This window comes from Rhinopithecus bieti, unplaced genomic scaffold (genome assembly GCF_001698545.2).
Source record: "Rhinopithecus bieti isolate Rb0 unplaced genomic scaffold, ASM169854v2 scaffold_947, whole genome shotgun sequence".
Lineage (NCBI taxonomy): Eukaryota > Metazoa > Chordata > Mammalia > Primates > Cercopithecidae > Rhinopithecus > Rhinopithecus bieti.
In genome coordinates this window covers 741952-762903 of record NW_016803664.1, presented here as the reverse complement: position 1 = coordinate 762903, position 20952 = coordinate 741952, and the positions used below count along the sequence as shown (strand labels likewise).

General features: G+C 40.5%; 1 protein-coding gene across 7 annotated transcripts in view; it reads left to right on the top strand.

The window, feature by feature from the left end:
- Positions 1-20952, top strand: part of FAM81A (family with sequence similarity 81 member A) — a 166848-nt gene that overhangs the window by 82279 nt on the left and 63617 nt on the right. For 4 of the 7 annotated variants that reach the window (XM_017896078.1, XM_017896061.1, XM_017896070.1 and 1 more), the window contains 2 exons: positions 12492-12559; positions 13866-14139. In XM_017896078.1, coding sequence (XP_017751567.1) covers positions 12513-12559; positions 13866-14139 — 321 coding nt within the window. In that variant the 5' untranslated portion in view covers positions 12492-12512. Of the gene's footprint in view, positions 1-12491; positions 12589-13836; positions 14140-20952 lie in introns of those variants that run through there. The other 3 variants (XM_017896098.1, XM_017896107.1, XM_017896117.1) reach the window with 2 other exon arrangements.

Below are 20952 nucleotides of genomic sequence, written 5' to 3'. Positions count from 1 at the left end.
AAAAAAAAAAAAAAAAAAAAAAGGAGTACACAGAATCGTGCCTTCCCCGCCTAGTTTAGTAGGTAGAGAGTTTACATGGGCTTTTAATAATATTTTTTCTCTTCTAGCTGTTGCACTTGGCAGATTTCTTTTTTAACATTTGGTTATGTGTCTTTTCTAATGCTAGAAAGAAAAGTTGCCAAATATTGCTGTTGATTATAATAAAACAACCTAAAAGTAATGACTTCTTTTTTGGTGTGAGTGTCCGGGCACACTGCGGGGTGACCTCCAGCCTCCCGCCGAGCTCACAGCTGGAAGGGGACCTTCAGTCAGCAATCGATATGTCATTTGGGTAGAGCAACTCAATAATGAAAACAGTGGGTCTTCCCAAATTAGAAAAACAAAAAAGGCGAATGAACGAATATGTATGAGTGTCCCGTGAAGAGGCGCTGTGCTAGGCTTTGTGGAGATTACAGGTTCTTGTGGGATGTGGTTCCCGCTGCCCTACAGCAGCTCAGCTGGGGAGACATAATCCATGAAAAGTTCAAATAACAATAGAAGATTTAAATAGCATTTCAAAATAGCTGTTATTAACAGAGGAGAACAAAACCAATGTGTTTTGCAAGGGTTCTCCTAAAAATGTTAACATCATTCTAAGCTGTGGAGATGGGATTGAAGCAACATCAGTGACCAGTCATTGGATTCTAGGGGTCTGTCTATAAATCTGTCTGGACCTGACAGAGGCCATGTGTGTATTGCAGATTGACCACCTCCCTTCAATTATGCAGAAATCTCTGCACTGGCTGGAAGAGCACTGTCAATGGTTTAAGCATTCTAAAGTTCACCTTTGTGGGTCAGAAACACATCACCCCTCACCCTCCTACCTCCAACAGAATTCCCTTTATGAATGTGATAGAATGGAAGGGAAAGAGTGCAAGTCTTGCTAAGTGGACTGAAGGTCATTTTCACAAAGGGCATTGAAAGTATCTCCTCTGGGACCCCGTGGAGGGACTTGCACTTTTCCTGGAACCTCAAGTTTTTGGAATACTGTGCTGGCATCACTCCAGAACCACTGGACCTGTACAACATGCTGATTCCCTGATGCACAGGTGATCCAGGCTTCAGTCCCAGCTTTGATGAGAGCACCAGCCTCAAGCCTTGTTCTGTGCCCACAAGGAAACGAAAGTAAAAATTGATAGCAAACTTACTTTAACTAAACCATAGTCTTTGCAGCCCAGAATCAGGCTTGTTTCTTGGTTTTGATCACTGTAAATGAACGATTTATGCTTTTTATTGTTATTGTCATTCACTGGTTTATTCTTTTCTTCAAGAAGGTTTTATTTACATTTGTGTCATTGTGAAAATAGCACACTTGTTGAAGTATTTTGAAAATTAGGAAAAGCAGAATAAAAATGTACCCAGTGCCGCTATTTACATTTCGATTTATTTCTTTCCACTGTTTTAAAAGATGTGACTATACTAATACTTCTAGTGCTAGAATCCTTGCCTCACCCTCTCCAAGATGGTTGTAGGATTTCTGGATTGCTGAGGTGATGTACAGTTGCAAAAATGTCAAGATGTGTCAGGTAAGCTACATCTGCTGTTGGCCTAAGGGCAGATGTTTTCGTGTGAGGATGCCCAGTGTCTTAGAGACCATGTAAGTCCTTGATGACGTACCCAAGTTTCCCTAGATCGGCCTCACAGCCATAATGCCAGGTGCATTCGTCAATATGCTAGCCCAGTATATTTCTTCCAAGGACAGCTCAGCTATTCTAAAACATTCTGATCAGGAGTCGGGAGAGGTGAGCTGCCTATGAAGGAGACAGAGTGTGCTTATTTGCACTGTTTTCATTTCCTTTGCACGTAATTTGGAGGCACTTCCCCAATTGGGACAGTGTGGTTAATTTGTGGAAAGCTCCTGCTACTAGCATTGGTCCTTCCTTTGGCCTTGTCAATCTAGATACATTGGCTTGGGAAATGAGGCATCCTGACCTCAGTTGCACAGCCCTCTTCCTCCTTTTACCAAAGCACATGATTTAGCTAGATACCAACTATCCACACCACAGAGATCATTCCAGCAATTTGGCATGGGGAAAGTTGGTAGGAGGATGAGTAAAGGGAGGGGAGGGGGAAACAGTGTTAAAGGTAGCCTCAAGACCATGGAGGCATCTAGGAGGGAGGAGGCCTCAGATACAGGAGAGAAGGAAGGCAGATAATTGGCAGCCTGGGCACTCAGCAAGGCAGTGGTTACCTTGTCCTTGACTTTGAGTCTCCTGCCTCATCCATCTTTGCTGGCCCATGGTCAAGCAGTCTTCTCACTGTGGGGAGAGAGTGAAGGGGGAGGAGCAAGAGGAGCAGGATATGGTAATGGTGCCAGTGGTAGTGATGGTGGATAACTTCAACATTTGCAGGGTTGGCTGGGTGTGGTGGCTCAGGCCTGTAATCCCAGCGCTTTGGGAGTCCTAGATGGGTGGATCACGTGAGGTCAGGCGTTTGAGACCAGCATGGACTACATGGTGAAATCCTGTCTCTACTAAAAATACAAAAATTAGCTGGGTGTGGTGGCGGGCACCTGTAATCCCAGGTACTCGGGAGGCTGAGGCACAAGAATCACCTGAACCCAGGAGGTGGATGTTGCAGTGGGCGGAGATTGCGCCGCTGTACTCCAGCCTGGGCCACAGAGCGAGGAAAAAAAAAATTGCAGCGTCCTTTAAACTCATGAGTCAAAATGTTTGCACCATCTAAATTGTGGTGCCTTGGAGCAAAGCTCTGGTTCCCAGGCCCTGGTTATAATTCTAAATAATGTGTACTATTGTACATTGTAGGATGTTTAGTAAGATAGATAGATAGATAGATAGATAGATAGATAGATAGATAGATGGATAGATAGAGTGTACTATAAATCCACCTTGGTGGGTTTTGTTTTTTCTTTTTTACCTTAGCATTATAGCAAGGACATAAATACATAAATATATTCTTAGCATTTTTTTGTTTTTTAGTTTTTTTAGAGACAATATCTAGCTAGCTCTGTTACCCAAGCTGGAGTGCAGTGTCATGCAGCCTTGAACTCCTGGGCTCAAGCAATCCTCTTGCCTAGGCTCCTGAGTATCTTGGACTACAGGTGTTCACCACCATGCCTGGCTAATTTATTTTTTATTGGTATTTTCTTGTAGAGACGAGGCATTGCTATGTTGCACAGGCTGGTCTTGAACTCCTGGCCTGAAGCGATCATCCTATTTCAGCCTCTCAAAATGTTGGGATTACAGGCATGTAATCCATATGCCTGGCCAGCTATTGATATTCTTTTGAGTGGATGTGCTGTGTTCTAACTGCTCTTCTATTGTTGGACATTTAACCAATAGCCATTTATAGAAATATTATCATCTAGTCAAGATCACATAGTATTAAGTATGGATAAAATGCTTTAAGGGTAGAGATTTCATGGGGATTAGTTACTTTGCCATGGAATTCCAATTTCATGGTCCTAGAATGTATAGGGCAAGAGTGAGTTCTGTACATCCCCTGGAGTGTCTAACAATTTGACTCCCCTTTGAACTCTTGGTTTACATATTTTTTTAAGTGGGGGCAGGAAGAAGTAATTTCTTTCTTTTAAATTGACACAGTGAAAATTAAGTGTAAGAAGTAAAAGATACATTTAGTCAAAGCTCCCAGTGTTCTATCTATTCCTGTCTATTTTTCACTTAGAAAGAAATATGACCCTGACTTGGTATTTGTCATTTCCACGTTCATCTTTAGATGTTACAGATTTGGCATATTACTTGGCATGTTTTAAACCTTTATAAAATGACATTGTATAGTGTTCATATCCTTCTTCAGCTTACTTTTTTCACTTAATATATTTGTGAGATTCATTCACATTGGGGCTTGTAATTATAATTCATCGTTTTCTCTTTCTTTCCTTTTATTTATTTATTTTTTTGAGACAAAATCTCACTCTGTTGCTCAGGCTGGAATGCAGTGGCGAGATCACTGCTCACTGCAGCCTTGACCTCTCCAGGCTCAGGTGATCCTCCCACTTTAGCCCCTTAGTAGCTGGGACAATAGGTGTGTGCCACCACACCCAGCTAATTTTTTTTTTTTTTAATGGAGATGGGGTTGCCATGTTGCCCAGGCCCACTCCTGGGCTCAAGCCATCTGCCACCTCGGCCTCGCAAAGGGCTGGGATTACAGGCCTGAGCCACTGCACCTAGCTGCTAATTCATTTATTTTCAATCCTATTTGTTCTTTCATTGCATGAATATGTCACAGTTTATTCCTCCATTTGCCTAATGATGGGAGTTCATTCCCACCTCCTCATTTTTTTGCTGTTAGAAACAATGCTACCTTGAGTATTCTTGCAAATGTCTCCTTAAGAGCACATTTGGAAAGTTTTTTGAGGATTCATTAGTAGTAGAATTATTAGGTCATTAGGTTTGTTCATCTTCAGCTTTACTAGATATTGAACACTGCTTTCTAAAGTGGTGGTATCCATTCACACTCCCATCTGGTGTTCCTGTTCCGTATATATTCTTGTCAATACTTGATCTTATCAGACTTGAGTTTTTGGCAGGCTGATGTGATGAAATGGTATGTCTGGGGGATTTTATCTCTTATGGCAAATTAGATTTATTTTATAATTTGCTTCCATTGGCCAGAACAGAACCAAAGTTACATATATTAAAAACAACAACAACAACAACAAAACTTGTTCAAGTGCTTGTCCTTCAATATTCTTTTAAGATTTGCCAAGCAAGACAGCCATTTGGAAATCTATTTAGACTTAAAACTTAGATTATAAAATGAATATTCTATTTCCAGTGAACAGAATTACACCCTGTGTAATTTGGTATTAGAACCTCAGCTGACTCCAGCTGCCCACTGAGTACAGGTGACTGTCAGTTGGCTGGTCTCTGGATGCTGTATTCTCTTGGTTAGAAGCAAGTCACAGGTCCCACCCACACTCAAAGGGAGAGGACCATGCAAGGTGTTAACACCAAAAGACAAGGATGGTGTCAGGCGGGGTTGGGGGGGGCACCTTATGAGTCTGTCCACCACAGCAGGGACCATTTTTGATCATCATGTTTCAGCATCATGGGTTCCAGTGTCATGGGTTTAGATCAGCATTGTTAGGGTGATCAGAGACTATCCGGAGGCTGACTTACCCAGCCTGGTTCCCGTTGGAAGTGAAATTCCGACATATTAATTCACATCGAGAAAAGTAGCTGACAGATAGACTTAGGCTTGTGTTTGCCAATTCCTGTGTACTCTCCTTTTATGCACAGCTTTATGGGAAGCTAAAAGATGTGATGAGTATGGACTCAGGGCAAGGAGTGAATAGGATTATCTTTACGCTAATGTCATTGGACCACGAGAGCCTAATGCATCCCCCTCTATTATAGAACTTTTCCTGCTGCCCTGGATTCTTAGGTCCTTGGAAACACCAATAATTTTTTTTTTTTTTTTGAGATAGAGTCTCACTCTATCCAGACCAGGCTAGAAGGCAATGGTGTGATCTGGGCTTACTACAACCTCTGTCTCCTGGATTCAAGTGATTCTTCTGCCTGAGCCTCCTGAGTAGCTGGGATAACAGGTGTGGACCATCACGCTCTGCTAATTTTTGTATTTTCAGTAGAAATGCGGTTTCATCCTGTTGGCCAGGCTGGTCTTGAACTCCTGACCTCAAATGATCCATCCACCTAGGCCTCCCAAAGTGCTGGGATTACGGGCATAAACCACCATGTCTGGTCACCAATATGTTTTGTCTCTTCAAACTCTTTTAGTAGACATGCTGTGTATACCATCCTCCTTTCTGGTTGCACATTCATTCTTGAGCCAGAATATAATTCAATTGATTATATTCAACAGCATGAAATTAATTCAATTCAGTTATCTCTCCTGGACATTCACACACCCAGCAAACATTTACTGATCAGCTCTGATGTGCCAGGTGCTTGGGATATAGCTGTGGACAATACAGCTTCTCGTGGAGCATGCAACATAAAGCCAAGGATGGATATTGAACTAGTATGATGAGTGCTTGCTGATTTCAGTAGTGAGTGTCAGCAGTGTCTTGGATCGTTTTTCTAAATCAGCTGTTCCCATCTCTTTCTGATTCTTCAGATTTCATTGTCAGAGTCCCATCTTAACTTGGATTTTGCAGTCTTCCCCATTGACTTTCTACACTACTTGCATCATTTTGTAGAGCAAAGGAAAGGAAAACAAGATACCAAAAAGCTGAACTAATCCATGATAATAAATGCTATTTCAGTGAAAATGTCCGTCATTAAGAGGCTGGCTAACAATTATGGTAGATCCATTCAGTGGACTGTCATGCAGACATTAAAGACGGTGATGTAGGCTGAGCGTAGTGGCTCACACCTATAATTCCAGCACTTTGGGAGGCCAAGGTGGGAGGATTACTTGAGGCTGGGAGTTTGAGGCCAGCCTGGGCAATATAGTAAGCCTCATCTCTGTAAAAAAATTGAAAAATTAGCCAGATATGGTGTTACGGGCCCGTGGTCCCAGTTACTCTGGAGGCTGAGGCAGGAGGGTTGCTTGAGCCTAGGAGTTGGAGGCTGCAGTGGGCTATGACCAAGCCAGTGTACTGTAGCCTGGGTGACAGAATGAGACCCTGTCTCACAAAAAAAATTTTAATGGTTATGTATATCTTTATATATTGACATGGAATCATGCTTATGATGTAGTGTCAATTCGTAAATGCAGCATACACATAGTCTATGAAGTATTATATTATATATTTATTTATTTTGAAACCGGATCTCACTGTGTCACCCGAGCTGGAGTGCAGTGGCATGATCTCAGGTCACTGCAGCTTCCAACTTACCAGGCTCAGGTGGTCCTCCTACCTTAGCCTCCTAAGTAGCTGGGACTGCAGGCATACACCAACATACCTGCCTAATTTTTGCATTTTTTATAGAGATAGGGTTTTGCTATGTTGGCCAGGCTAGTCTTGAACTCCTGGCCTCAAGTAATCCTATTCCCTTGGCCTCCCAACGTGCTGGGATCATAGACATGAGCCACCGCTCCTGGCTGAAAGTTTTATTTTGAAAATCAGATAGGTATTCTATCAGATGTGCATAAAGGGACATTAGCCAGGAAAGGGAAAGGAACCAGCCCTTACTGGAAGCTTATCCAGTGCCCTAAGGCCAGACACTGTTTTGGATATTCCATAGCCTCCTGTGGCTAATGCCTGGTGATGCAGAGGCTGAGGTCCTAGGTTCAAATCTCTGCTCTACTTCTCCGTAGCCACGTGATGTTGGGCCAGTTGCTGAACATTTCATAGTCTCTTTCCTCTGGTTCAATGTTGATAAGAAGAGTAATCCTTTACAAACAATTGTGATGATAAATTAAACTAATGCACATAAATGTGCTTCGTGAGTACCTGACCTTCACGAGTAAGCAGTTACTCCTTACATTATGTGTGAGCAGCTGTTAGTTATGTGACCCCCAACCCAACCAGCTCAGGTGGGCCCGCTGAGATCGTACAGATAGTGGGGAAGCCAGGATTCAAGCAAGAGCCTTTCTGATCCTACCAGCATGTTTTCTATGAGAGAAAAATATGTTGGACTGTAGTTGTGTAAAGGGAGAGTGAGAGAAAGAGGGATGAGAGAGACAGTAGAAGAAGGAAAACAGGCAGGAAAAATGGGAAGTGAAGAGAAAGGGCAAAGGAAAATGAAGAGGAATCAATGGCAGGGAAAGCAAAAAAAAAAAAAAAAATTGTGAGAGAGGAGGCAGGGAGAAGGTAAGGGAGAAGAGCTGGAAGAGGATAGGGAGGGAGGCAAGAGGAGAGAGAGGAATGAGAAGCCCTAGGTGAATCTCCACGCCTCTCCTGCTACTCCAGCCAGATCCCATCTCTGGGCTGCCTGAATTCGCAGTCTAGTCACCAGGGCCTTGGGCCTGCATGCATCGCTGTGCCTCCCCATCTCCTCCGACTCCTGCCTGCCTGGGAGGCCCTTGCCTTCCACCATCCCACAATTTTCTATCACTCCTCAGGGCCTGCCGTTCAAGTCCGAAGGCCTGAGGGTGCTGTTGGAGGTGAGTTAGAGAACAACTCCCAGCTGTCTTTCCAGACAAACCTTCCACTGTTCCCGCCCTCTATCCTTTCACTCTGTTTTTAGCTACAAGGAAATAGGGTTTTCTTTCACCATATTACAACCGCTTTATTCATAAATGCTTTGCCTATTTTCTATTCCGATGGTTGGGCATAATGTATCAATCCTATATTTTAATAGTGAAATGAAAAATTAACTTTTTACATGATTGATATTCAACGCTTTAGTAAAATTGTTATTTTAATTTGTTAAATTCATTTACCATTTTACATTAAAATGGTACGGCAGGTTTTCTACTCAGTGTCACGTTACTTATAAAACTATAATAATTGGCATTAATGTCTTCTTTTTCATTAAAATATTAAAATACTCATCTCTATGTATATCTACTTCCTTTTTTGTTTCTCCCTTTATAGAATCCTCATAATCACAAATAATGATTTTGATTTAGATAATAGCAGTTCACTTTAGTCTTCTGGGAACTCCTGAATTCTATTTATATATTGCATATTTGGGACATTTGGATTGTTTTTCTTTTTTCTTTTTTTGAGACAAGGTCTTACTGTGTCACCCAGGCTAGAGTGCAGTGGTGCATTCGTGGCTCACTGCAGCCTTGACCTCCCAGGCTCAGGTGATTTTCCCACGTTAGCCTCTCAGGTAGCTGGGACTACAGGTGCACACCACCACGCCCAGCTAATTTTTTTTTTTTTTTTTGTATTTTTTATAGAGACAGGGTTTTGCTATGTTGCCCAGGCTGGTCTCAAACTCCTACGCTCAAGAAATCCTCCCACCTTAGCCTCCCAGGTGGGACTACAGGTGTGTGCCACCATACCTGGCTAATTTTTTTTTTTTTTTGGATTTTTTATAGAGATGGGATTTTGCCATGTTACCCAGGCTGGTCCCAAACTCCTGGGCTCACCCTAGCCTCCCAGGTAGCTGGGACTACGGGTGTGTGCCACCACACCTGGCTAACTTTTTTTTTTTTTGTAGAGACGGCATTTCACCATGTTGCCCAGGCTGGTCTCAAACTCCTGAGCTCAAGCGATCCACCCACCTCAACCTCCCAAAGTGCTGGGATTACAGGCCACAGTGCCTGGCCCCGGATTTTATTTTTTCTTATTTTTTCCCATTCTTTTCTTCTTGCTTTACCTACCTGTCCCTTCCCCCAACTTCTCCCAATTTTAAAACCGTATAAAGTGGAGATTGTTTAATATATTGTTTAATATAGTGGAATCACAGCACAATCAAAACAGCATGAAACCCAGACCTGTGTGATAAGGTTGTAGACAGACCTGTGGTATCAGTGGTCAGATTTACAAATGTACAGGAGATAATAACCTCAGGCAGGTAAGCCAGAATTAACAACAGGAAGATCTGCAAATGATGCTTGGGAGGTTATTTAATCCTGTGACTTATTCATTATCAATCTTTATTCATCTGCAATATAGATCCCACATTCTGGCAAAGATTCGTGATGCTAACAAACCAAGCGACCTGCCAGATATGCAGATCCTCACCAGATTCATAAAGGGCACCCATTCTGAATAATGTGTCTTGTGAGCTCATACCTTATGAAATTTCTTGTCATAGAGCTGCATAGCGCTTAGGAGGGTTTGCTTCTGAAAAGCCATCTCTGATAATCAGTGGTGTGGCTTGACTTTTGTGGCTCTGTTCAAGTAGATGAAATGACCTTCAGAGAAGGGAATGCCAAAGTCTCCATTCTTTCAGATACTTATTGAGTGTCTAATATTTGGAATTCAGTCTTGGTAAATAATTATACTTTTTAACTAAACTGTATTGTCTTGTATCTTTATTGCTGCAGTTTCTGATCTGGAAGTGCTGGTCATTCACTCAGTCATTAACAAACACATATGGATACTTCTAGGTCAGCCCTGTGTCTATTAAGATTTGAAACATGCCCATAAGGAGCGTGTGGTTTAGTAGGGGAGCTTGACTATTAAACAACTAAAAAGGATAGAGCATAATAAATAGTATATAGACAGTTAAAGAGCTGGAGAAATGCAAAAGAGAGAACCATTTTATAGACTGGAGGGGCTAGTGAGGCCTTAAAGAGTGCATGAGTTTTCTAGGCTGGCAGGGGTGGGAAGGGCATTTCCCATAGAGCGCATGCAGAGGCATGATGGCAGGAGAGTGCAGGACATCCAAGGACGGTGGTGGATGGGGTGGCAGGGGGAGGGTTCCGGGTGACTGGAGCAGGTGATTGTGGTAAGGAGTGGCCAAATATGAGGCTGGAAGAACAGGTTAGGCAGGCCAGAGCATGTTGAGAAGAAAGGAAGCAGAGGTTGGAGTGTTGGAAAGAAGGTGTGGAACAATCTCTCCATCCCCTATTTTGGGAAAGCCTACTCATTCTCATCAGTTCTTCCTGACCTAGCTGCTACCCAGGAAAAATCGACCCCTCTCCTGTTTTCCCTCCCCATGTGTTTTTGTTCATAGAGTTAGCCATTTAACCCATTGTTTTTGTTTGTTTGTATTTGAGACAGAGTCTCCTCTGTTGCCCAGGCTGGAGTGCAGTGGGGCTATCATGGCTCACTGTAGCCTCAACCTCTCTGGGCTCAGGTGATCCTCCTGAGTAGCCTCCAGAGTAGCTGGGACTACAGGTGTGCATCAGTATGCCTCGCTAATTTTTGTATTTTTTGTAGAGATGGGGTTTCGCCATGTTCCCAGCTGGCCTCGAACTCCTGGGCTCGAAATCCCGGGCTCAAGCAATCCTCCCACTTCGGTCTCCCAAAGTGCTGGGATTACAGGCATGATCCACGACCCATTGTTTTCTGGTTGGTTTAGATGACTTCTCCTGAGGGAAGGGATTTTTGTTTTTCCTAGTTAGGTTACTTAATTACCTAATAGATGCCAAATACATGTTTCTTAAGTTAGGCTACTCCGTAGATTAATATCTCGACAGAGATGTCTTACAACTTTAAAACTGTAAAGATTCTGTGATTCTAAATAACAGCATTTCCCACACTGGCCTAATTTTATTTATGGTAGCCCCCCCTTATCAGTGGTTTCACTTTCCACCTTATCCAAGGTTAACCAATGGTCAAAAATATTAAATAAAACATTCTAGAAGTAAACAATTCATAAGTTTTAAATTGTGTGCTGTTCTGAATAGTGTGATGAAATCTTGTGTGATCCTGCTCCCTCCTGCCCAGAACGGGAATCATCCTCTTGTCCAGCGTGTCCACACCATGTATACCCGGCCCTGTGAGTCACTTAATAGCCATCTCTGTTATTGACGGTTGGGGTATTGCAGTGCTTGTGACCAAGTAACCCTTATTTTACTTCATAATGGCCCCAAAGTGCAAGAGTACTGTGCCTAATTTATGCATTAAACTTAATCATGGGTATGTATGTGTCGGAAAAAGTAGTATATATAGGCTTCGGTTTCAGGTATCCTCTGGGGGTCTTGGAATGTATCACCTGCAGATAAGGGAGGGCTACTGTAGTCTATATGGCAGAAATTCTTCTCTCTGACACTGAAGAACTCTTTGGGCACCATAGCTTGTTTGGCATGAATGACTTTCTTTTCCTTAAATGTAATTTGTTTCAAGTTCTTTGTCTAAGAAAGTGAAATGTTCACATTTTGAAACTCCAAAAATAAAACACTAGAGAGATGATGCCAAAACAGTGATTTCAATCAGAAATGCTTTCTGAATCCAGCATCTAAATGAGGATTAATTATGGAATCAGATCATGGTTAGTAGGCATTCATTGTTTTAAGGCAATTGATAGCAGTATTGAGGAACCTAAAAAAGTATTTTAAACATCCTCTAGTGTTTTTCATATTTCTAATGAGTTGCGATGGCCAAATGTTCCTTATACACAAGATGAAATAGGAATGATTGTATCTTATTATAAAGTTTTCAAGTTCTAATGAAGAATATCATTCTCATTCCCTTGGTGAATAGATATCTTCCCACAAATCAGATCACATTGATCATGTGCTATTTTATTTGAGATTAATTTAGAAATAAGTGCTTTTCATTTACGATGGAACTAGTAGTAAAAATTTTCTGAGATCAAATTTACTGAGGTAGTTTCCTGCAAATTTCTACAGAGAAGTGTAAGATTGAATAAGCCTATTAAAGACACTCTAGTTTCTGTTAAAGTGGTTTCTCAAGCTTGAGATGCAGATTTGAAGTGAGGAAACTTCAGGAAACTCCATGGCACAGTCCCTGTTGATCTGTCTTGCAAGGCTTAGCAGTATTAATTTCAGAAGAGCTTTGATTTTGCTTGATTGCTTTTCTTCTTATTTGGAAACATATGCTGTTTATTTCATATATATGATACAAGGCATTTAATAATATAACTGATCAGTGTTTCAACATAATTTATGATCCACTTAGCAGCTTAATAATAAGCTTTTGAGGTTAAGTTCTAGATATAAACTGTTAAATAATTTAGTGCTTATTTTTTCAACAGATGTGAATTATTAAAAAGAAAATGGCCCAACGGAGCACTGTATTTCCTTCTCGTGTCACCAAGGAAAGGTATAATTTATGGAAAATATGCATCTAAGGTATACTTTTCCTTTCCACTCATCCCATGGGGGCTGCTAGTGGGTGTGATAGTTATAAATGAAAGCTTGGGCTGTCACATTATCCAAGAAGGGTTTTGTTCAAGGGCAAGAGAAACACTGTTGTGTCCTCTAACTTTCAATTTATAGGATACTGTGGACCACTCAGTGACCCCAAGAAGTAGAGATTTCACAGTAGTCCTGCAGTAGGTAGTCCTGTCGAGAGTGAAATATAACTCTGGGGACTTGAGGCTAACATCCCTGTTAAGCTTTTTAAATCAGAAGTTTCAGATTAGGGGCCTATCGGCCAAAATTGGCTCGTGAAGTACATTGTTTGGCCTGCATGCTCTTGAATACGTTTTTTGGAGATAGGGTCTCACTCTGTTGCCCAGGCTAGAGTGCAGTGGCACAGTCACAGCTCACTGCAGCCTTGACCTCCTGGGCTTAGGTGATCTCCCACCTAGCCTCCTGAGTAGCTGGGACTGTAGGTATGTGCCACCATGCCCAGCTAATTTTTAAATAATTTTTTGTAGAGATAGGGTCTCCTTGTGTTGCCCAGGCTGATCTTGAACTCCTGGGCTCAAGCAATCCTGCCACCTCAGCCACCCAAAGTGTTGCAATTACAGGTGTGAACCACCGCGCTGGCCTTAAATACTTTTAAAATGAATCGTTAACATTTTAAAATCAAGTGATTTCACAATCAAGTCTGGATTTGCTAGCTCTTCTTGAAATATCAGATGATCTGGAAAAAGGGACCTGAAGTCCCTGATGGTTACTGGTGGGTGCAGCAGAACCGTGGCTCCCTTTAGCTGGAAATGCCCTTTCCAGTTCTCCAAAGTCCCTAACACTCCCTATTGCCTCATATGTAGTATGCTTCACTCATTTATGTCACCTGCCTGACCCATGTAGGCATTGACTTTGTAACCACTGTTTCAGAAAGGAAGGAGGAGGAGAAGAGCATGTTAGGAGACTTTGTTTGAACTTGATCTTGATAACATAGATTATATTGGGGAGACATCTCGGTGTACCAAATTCTGCCAGCCTCTTGCTCTTGGAAGCCATGGAGACCACTTCTAGCACACTTAAATCTGTGGGCATGATTATTTAAAGATCTTTCCCGGCTCATGAAGAAAACTCTTTTAGGCAGAAATCCTGCCTCAAACCCTATTTAGCATGTGGTTACAGATAATTTGTATTTCCAAACCTCTCTGGGAAGTTTTGAATCTGGCTTTAAAAATTCTCTTTTCCCAGTGAACAGCCCTCATGATTCCCTTCTGCAGGCGAGTGAGAACCATGCCCCGACACAGCCAGTCCCTGACCATGGCACCATACTCATCTGTAAGCCTCGTGGAGCAACTGGAAGACAGGATCCTCTGCCACGAGAAAACCACCGCCGCCCTTGTAGAGCACGCCTTTCGGATTAAAGATGACATTGTCAACAGTTTGCAGAAAATGCAAAACAAAGGGGGAGGTGACCGCTTGGCCAGGCTTTTCTTGGAGGAGCATATCAGAAACATAACTGCCATAGTGAAGCAACTTAATCGGGATATCGAGGTAAGGTTTGTGAAAGTCAGGTGGCCTATGTCCCTTGCCACAGAATTGCCCCATGTCAGGAGGTCACCCAAGTCTAATTCCTACCTCCTAGGCAGTAATGCATTTAGAACAAAGCTGTCTGTCTTGTCTATACTTAATGATTGCCAAGGAGACAGCTTGCAGAAATATCCTAATTAAATTTATTCCAGTATTTGGTAACAGTGACTGTCAGTGTTATGTTTAATCTAAATTTACCTTGCTGATTGTTAAATGACTTTATTTTGTTTGACTCTTAATGAAGAGAGGGAAGAACTAGTCAAATAGTTTCTCTCTATAATCCTTCATATCTTTGAAGACAGCTACTAAGTCAATTACTAAGGTCAGACTTTGTTGCTTCAGGTTAAATGTTTCTAGTTCATAATGATTATATGTAATACAGTTTATAACTCAAACAATTTAGGCATTCGAATTGCTCCTCAGACTCCCCTTTTTATTGCTGTAGTTTTCTTTGGAATGAGACCAATAAAAGGCCAATATTGTCTATTTTTAGAATTGGTAGATTTATTGGTATTTATTGAGCAATCACGGGGACCACACAGTTTAGTTCAGAAAGCTTCAGATCATTTAGGGCTTGGGTTTCCCTCACTATTCAATGTTCATATCTTTCACATGTAATGATTGAATATATGAATAATAGATATACGGCTAGATTAAGGAAAACTTTTGTTTCCTGTGATGGAGATTATATCTGAATTATGCTTCCTAAAATTAAACCTCATTTCTTTTTTTTTCCATTGTCAGATTTGTATTTATTTATTTATTTTAATGACTTTATTGAGATATAATGTAAATGTCACAAAAGTGTAAACTTAAATGATTTTAGTAAATTTATAAAATTGTGCAACCTCAACACAATTCAATTTTAGGGCACTGCCATCACCTTCCCAAAATTTGCATAAACCTGTTTGCAGTCAAGTCCTACTTATACCCCAGCCCCAGGCAACCACTCATCTACTTTCTGTCTCTAGAAATTGGTCTTTTCCAGACATTTCATATAAATGGAAACCTTACAATATGAGGTCTTTCGCATCTGGCTTCTTTCTTTCCTTTTCTTTCTTTCTTTCTTTTTTATTTGTTTGTTTTGTTTGTTTGTTTTTGTTTTGAATGCAGTCATGCAATCGTGGCTCACGGAAGCCTTGACCTCCCAGACTCAACCAATCCTCCTATGTCAGCCTCCCAAGTAGCTGGGACTACGTGTGCACCATCACGCTCAGCTAATATTTGTATTTTTAATATTACAAGGTCCATCCATAATGTAGTTTTTTTTTTTTTTTTTTTTTTTTTTTTTTTTTTTTTTTTTAATAGTTCTTAATAAATTGATTTTTTTTTTTTTTTTTTTTTTTTTTTTTTTTTTTTTTTTTTGAGACAGAGTCTTGCTTTGTCACCCAGGCAGGCTGGAGTCTTGGTTCACTGCAAGCTCTGCCTCCAAGGTTCACACCATTCTCCTGCCTCAGCCTCCCGAGTAGCTGGGACTACAGGCGCCCGCCACTATGCCCGGCTAATTTTTTGTATTTTTTGGTAGAGACAGTTTCACTGTATTAGCCAGGATGGTCTCAATCTCTTGACCTTGTGATCCGCCTGCCTCGGCCTCCCTGAGTGTTGGGATTACAGGCGTGAGCCACCGTGCCCAGCCAATGTAGTATTTTTTGTAGAGACATGGTCTCACTGTGTTGCCCAGGCAGGGCTTGAACTTCTAGGCTCAAGCGATCTGTCTGCCTCAGCCTCCCAAAGTGCTGGGATTACAGATGTGAGCCACTGTACAGCCTGTCCTCTCTTATTTAGCATAATCTTTCTGCGGTTCAGACATATCCTAGCATGTATCATATTCCTTTTTATGTCTGAGTAATATTCTATTTTCTGGATATACCACATTGTATTTATCTATTCAGGAACTGATGGACATTTGGATTGTTTCCAGTTCTTAGCTTTTATGAGTAAAGCTGCTATGAACACTTGTGACAGGTCTTTGATGTAAAAATATGTCTTTACTTCTCTTGGGTAAATTACTAGGAGTAGAATTTCTGGGTCTTATAGTGAGCTTATGTTTATCTTTTTAAAACATAGCCAAATAATTTTCCAAAGTGGCTATAACATTTTACAATCCCACAAGCAATGTATGAAGGTTCAGTTTCTCTAGCCCTCAGCAATACTTGGCATTATCTTTTTTTATTGTAGTCATTCTAATGGATGTGTTGTGGTATCTCATTATGGTTTAAATTTGTATTTTCCTAGTAACTAATGATCTTGAACACCTTTTCGTATGCTTATTGATCATTTGTATGTCTTTGTTGGTGAAATGTCTAAGTCTTCTACCCATTTTTTAAAAATTAGATTTTCTTCATTCTGGGGAAAAAAGCTACCATTTTAACCATTTTAAGTGTACAATCTAATGACATTAAGTACATTCACAATGTTGGGCAATCATTATTACTGTCTATTTCCAGAAGGTTTCCATCATCCAAAACTGAGACTTTGTTTCCATTAAAAAGTAACCCCCCCCCACTTTCCCCTCAGCCCCTGGTGACATCTATTCTATTTTCTGTCCTTATGAATTTACTTATTCTAGCTACTTCATATAAGTGGAATCAGACAATAATTTGTCCTTTTGTGTCTGGCTTTTCTCACTTAGCATAATGATTTCAAGGTCCATCTGTAATGTAACAGGTATCAGAATTCATTTTTACATTGGGTTATTTGTCATGTAAACATGTCATGATAACTTATGCAAGTTTTTATGTAGTTTAGATACAATTCCCTTATCAGATATGTGATTTACAAATATTTTCTCCCATTCTGTGGCTTATATTTTCATTTTCATAATAGTGTGTCTTTTGAAGTATGAACATTTTTAGTTTTAATGAAGTCTAATATCAATTTTTTTCTTTAATGGTTTATTCTTTTGGTGTTGTGTCTTTACAACTATTTGCTTATTAACTCAAGGTCACAAAGATTTTCCCCTATGTTTAATTCAAGATTCTCAGTTTATGCACTTAGGTCTGTGAACTATTTTGCGGTAATGTTTGTACATGGTGTGAGGTAAGGGTCTAAGTTAATTTTTTTTCGTCTTGCTATCCTAGGAAAATCTATCCTTTTCCCACTTGTCCTTTTGTTGAAAATCAATTGACCCAAAAATATAAGGGTTTATTTCTGGATTCCACTGATCTGTATGATTTTCTTAATGTCAATACTACATTGTCTTGATTTCTAGTTTTAGAGTATATTTTTGAAATAAGGTAATATAAATTCTCCAACTGTGTTCTTTTTAAAAGGTATTTTGGGCTGTCTATGTCCTTTGCATTTTCAATTCAATTTTAGGATTAGCTCATCAGTTTATATTAAAAAGGTGACTTTGATAGACATTGCTTTGCATGTATAGATTTTAAAAAGGCTGGGTGCAGTGGCTCACACTTGTAATCCCAGCACTTTGGGAGGCAGAAGTAGGAGAATCACTTGAGCCCAGGAATTTTAGACCAGCCTGGTGCCAAGTGAGAACTTATCTTTCTCTAAAATAATAATAACAATAATAATAAAAGAAATGATGTGTAGATCCATTTGGGGAGAGTTGCCATCTTAATACTGTGCCTGATTGTTCAAGGAACCAACTTTTGGTTTTATTAATTTTGTCAGATTTTTTTGTTTTTGTTACTAATTTTAAAATTTTTAAATTGACAGACAATAATTATATATATTATTGGGGTACATAGTGATGTTTCAATACATCTAATATTCAGTGACCAGATCAAGGTAATTTTGTGTCCTTTAACAAATTGCTATATCTCCTTCCCTTCCCCCTACCCATCCCATCCTCTAGTATTCTCTATTCTAATTTTTACTTCTTTGAGATCAACTTTTTTTAGCTTTCACATATGAGTAAGAACATGCAGTGTTTAACTTTCTGTTCCTGGCTTATTTCACATAACATAATGTCCTGCTGTTCTATCCGTGTTGCTGCAAAAGACAGAATTTTGTTCTTTTTTATGGCTGATAGTATTCCGTTGTATATATATACCACATTGTCTTTATCCATTCATCCATTGTTGGACACCTAGGTTTGACTCCATATCTTGGCTATTACGAATAGTGCTGCAATAAACATAGGGGTGCAGATGTCTCTTCAATATACTGATTTCCTTTCCTTTGGATAAATTCCCAGTAGTGGGATTGCTAGATCATATGGTAGTTCTATTTGTAGTTTTTTTGAGGAACCTCCATACTTTTCTCCATAGTGGCTGTACTAGTTTACATTCCCGCCAACAGTGTATAAGAGCTCCCTTTTCTCTGCATACTTGCCAGCATGTGTTACTTTTTGTGTTTTGGTATAGCCGTTATAACTGGAGTGAGATGATACTTCATTGTGATTTTGATTTGCATTTCCCTGATAGTGATATTGGGCCTTTTTTCATATATTTGTTTGCCATTTGTATGTCTTCTTTTGAGAAATATTTGTTCACATCATTTACCCATTTAAAAAATTGGATATTTTTTGCTGTTGAGATGTTTGAGTTCCTTCTGTATTCTGGATGCTAATCTTATTGGATGATAGTTTGCAGGTATTTTTCTCCCATCCTGTAGGTTGTATTTTCACTTTGTTGATTGTTTCCTTTACTGTGCAGAAGCATTTTTGTTTGATATAATCCATTTGTTTATTTTTGCTTTTGTTGTCTGTGCTTTTGAGGTCTTATTAATAAAATCTTCTCCTAGACCAGTGTCCTAAAGTGTTTCCCCTATGTTTTATTCTAGTAGTTTTATCATGTTGGGCCTTACATTTAGGTCTTTTGCACATTTGGAGTTTGTTTTTGTACAGGGTGAGAGGTGGGGGCCTAGTTAAATTCTTCTGCATATGGATGTCCAGTTTTCCCAGCACCGTTTGTTGAAGATTTGTCTTTTTTTTTTTTTTTTTTTTTTTTTTTGAGACGGAGTCTTGCTCTGTCGCTCAGGCTGGAGTGCAGTGGCCGGATCTCAGCTCACTGCAAGCTCCGCGTCCCGGGTTTACGCCATTCTCCTGCCTCAGCCTCCGGAGTAGCTGGGACTACAGGTGCCCACCACCTTGCCTGGCTAATTTGTTTTTTGTATTTTTTTTAGTAGAGATGGGGTTTCACCGTGTTAGCCAGGATGGTCTTGATCTTGTGACCTCGTGATCCGCCCGTCTCGGCCTCCCAAAGTGCTGGGATTACAGGCTTGAGCCACCGCGCCTGGCCGAAGATTTGTCTTTTCCTCAATGAGTGTTCTTGGCACCTTTGTCCAAAATCAGATGGCTGTAGATACGTGGATTAATTTCTAGGTTCTCTTTTCTGTTCTATTGTTCTATGTGTCTGGTTTTGTGCCAGTACCATGCTGTTTTGGTTACTACAACTATGTAGTGTATTTTGAGGTCTGGTAGTGTGATACCTCTGGCTTTGTTCTTACTTATTTATTTATTTATTGAGATAGAGTCTCACTCTTTTGCCCAGGCTAGAGTGCAGTGGCATGATATTGGCTCACTGCAACCTCAGCCTCCCAGGTTCAAGTGTTTCTCCTGCCTCAGCTTCCCAAGTAGTTGAGATTATAGGCACATGTCATCACGCCAGGCTAATTATCATATTTTTAGTAGAGATGGGGTTTCACCATGTTGACTAGGCTGGTCTCCAACTCCTGACCTCAGGTGATCCACCCATCTCGGCCTCCCAAAGTGCTGGGATTACAGGCGTGAGCCACCGCGCCCAGCCCTAGCTTTGTTCTTTTTGCTCAGGGTTGCTTTGGCTATTTGGGGTCTTTTGTGGTTCCATACAAATTTTAGGGGTTATGGTTGGCCACAGAGAACATTCTTTTTTTTTCTTTTCTTTTCTTTTTTTTTTTAAATTATACTTCAAGTTCTAGGGTACATGTGCACAATGTGCAGGTTTGATACATAGGTATACATGTGCCATGTTGGTTTGATGCACCCATCAACTCATCATTTATATTAGGTATTTCTCCTAATGCTATTCCTCCCACAGCCCTCCACTCACCGACAGACCCTGGTGTGTGATGTTCCCCGCCCTGTGTCCAAGTGTGATCTCATTGTTCAGTTCCCACCTATGAGTGAGAACATGCAGTGTTTGATTTTCTGTCCTTGTGATAGTTTGCTGAGAATGATGGTTTCCAGTCTCATCCATGTCCCTGCAAAGGACATGAACTCATCCTTTTTTATGGCTGCATAGTGCCCCATGGTGTATATGTGCCACATTTTCTTAATCCAGTTTATCATTGATGGACATTTGGGTTGGTTCCAAGTCTTTGCTTTTGTGAATAGTGCTGCAATAAACATATATGTGCATGATTTATAGTAGCATGATTTGTAATTCTTTGGGTATATACCCAGTAATGGGATTGCTGGGTCAAATGGTAATTCTAGTCCTAGATCCTTGAGGAATCGCCACACTGTCTTCCACAATGGTTGAACTAATTTACACTCCCACCAACAGTGTAAAAGTGTTCCTATTTCTCCACATCCTCACCAGCATCTGTTGTTTCCTGACTTTTTAATGATCGCCATTCTAACTGGCGTGAGATGGTATCTCATTGTGGTTTTGATTTGCATTTTTCTGATGACCAGTGATGATGAGCATTTTTTCATGTATCTGTTGGCTGCATAAATGTCTTCTTTTGAGAAATGTCTGTCATTTCCTTTGCCCACTTTTTGATGGGGGTGTTTTTTTCTTATAAATTTGTTTGAGTTCTTTGTAGATTCTGGATATTAGCCCTTTGTCAGATGGGTAGATTACAAAAATTTTCTCCCATTCTGTAGGTTGCCTG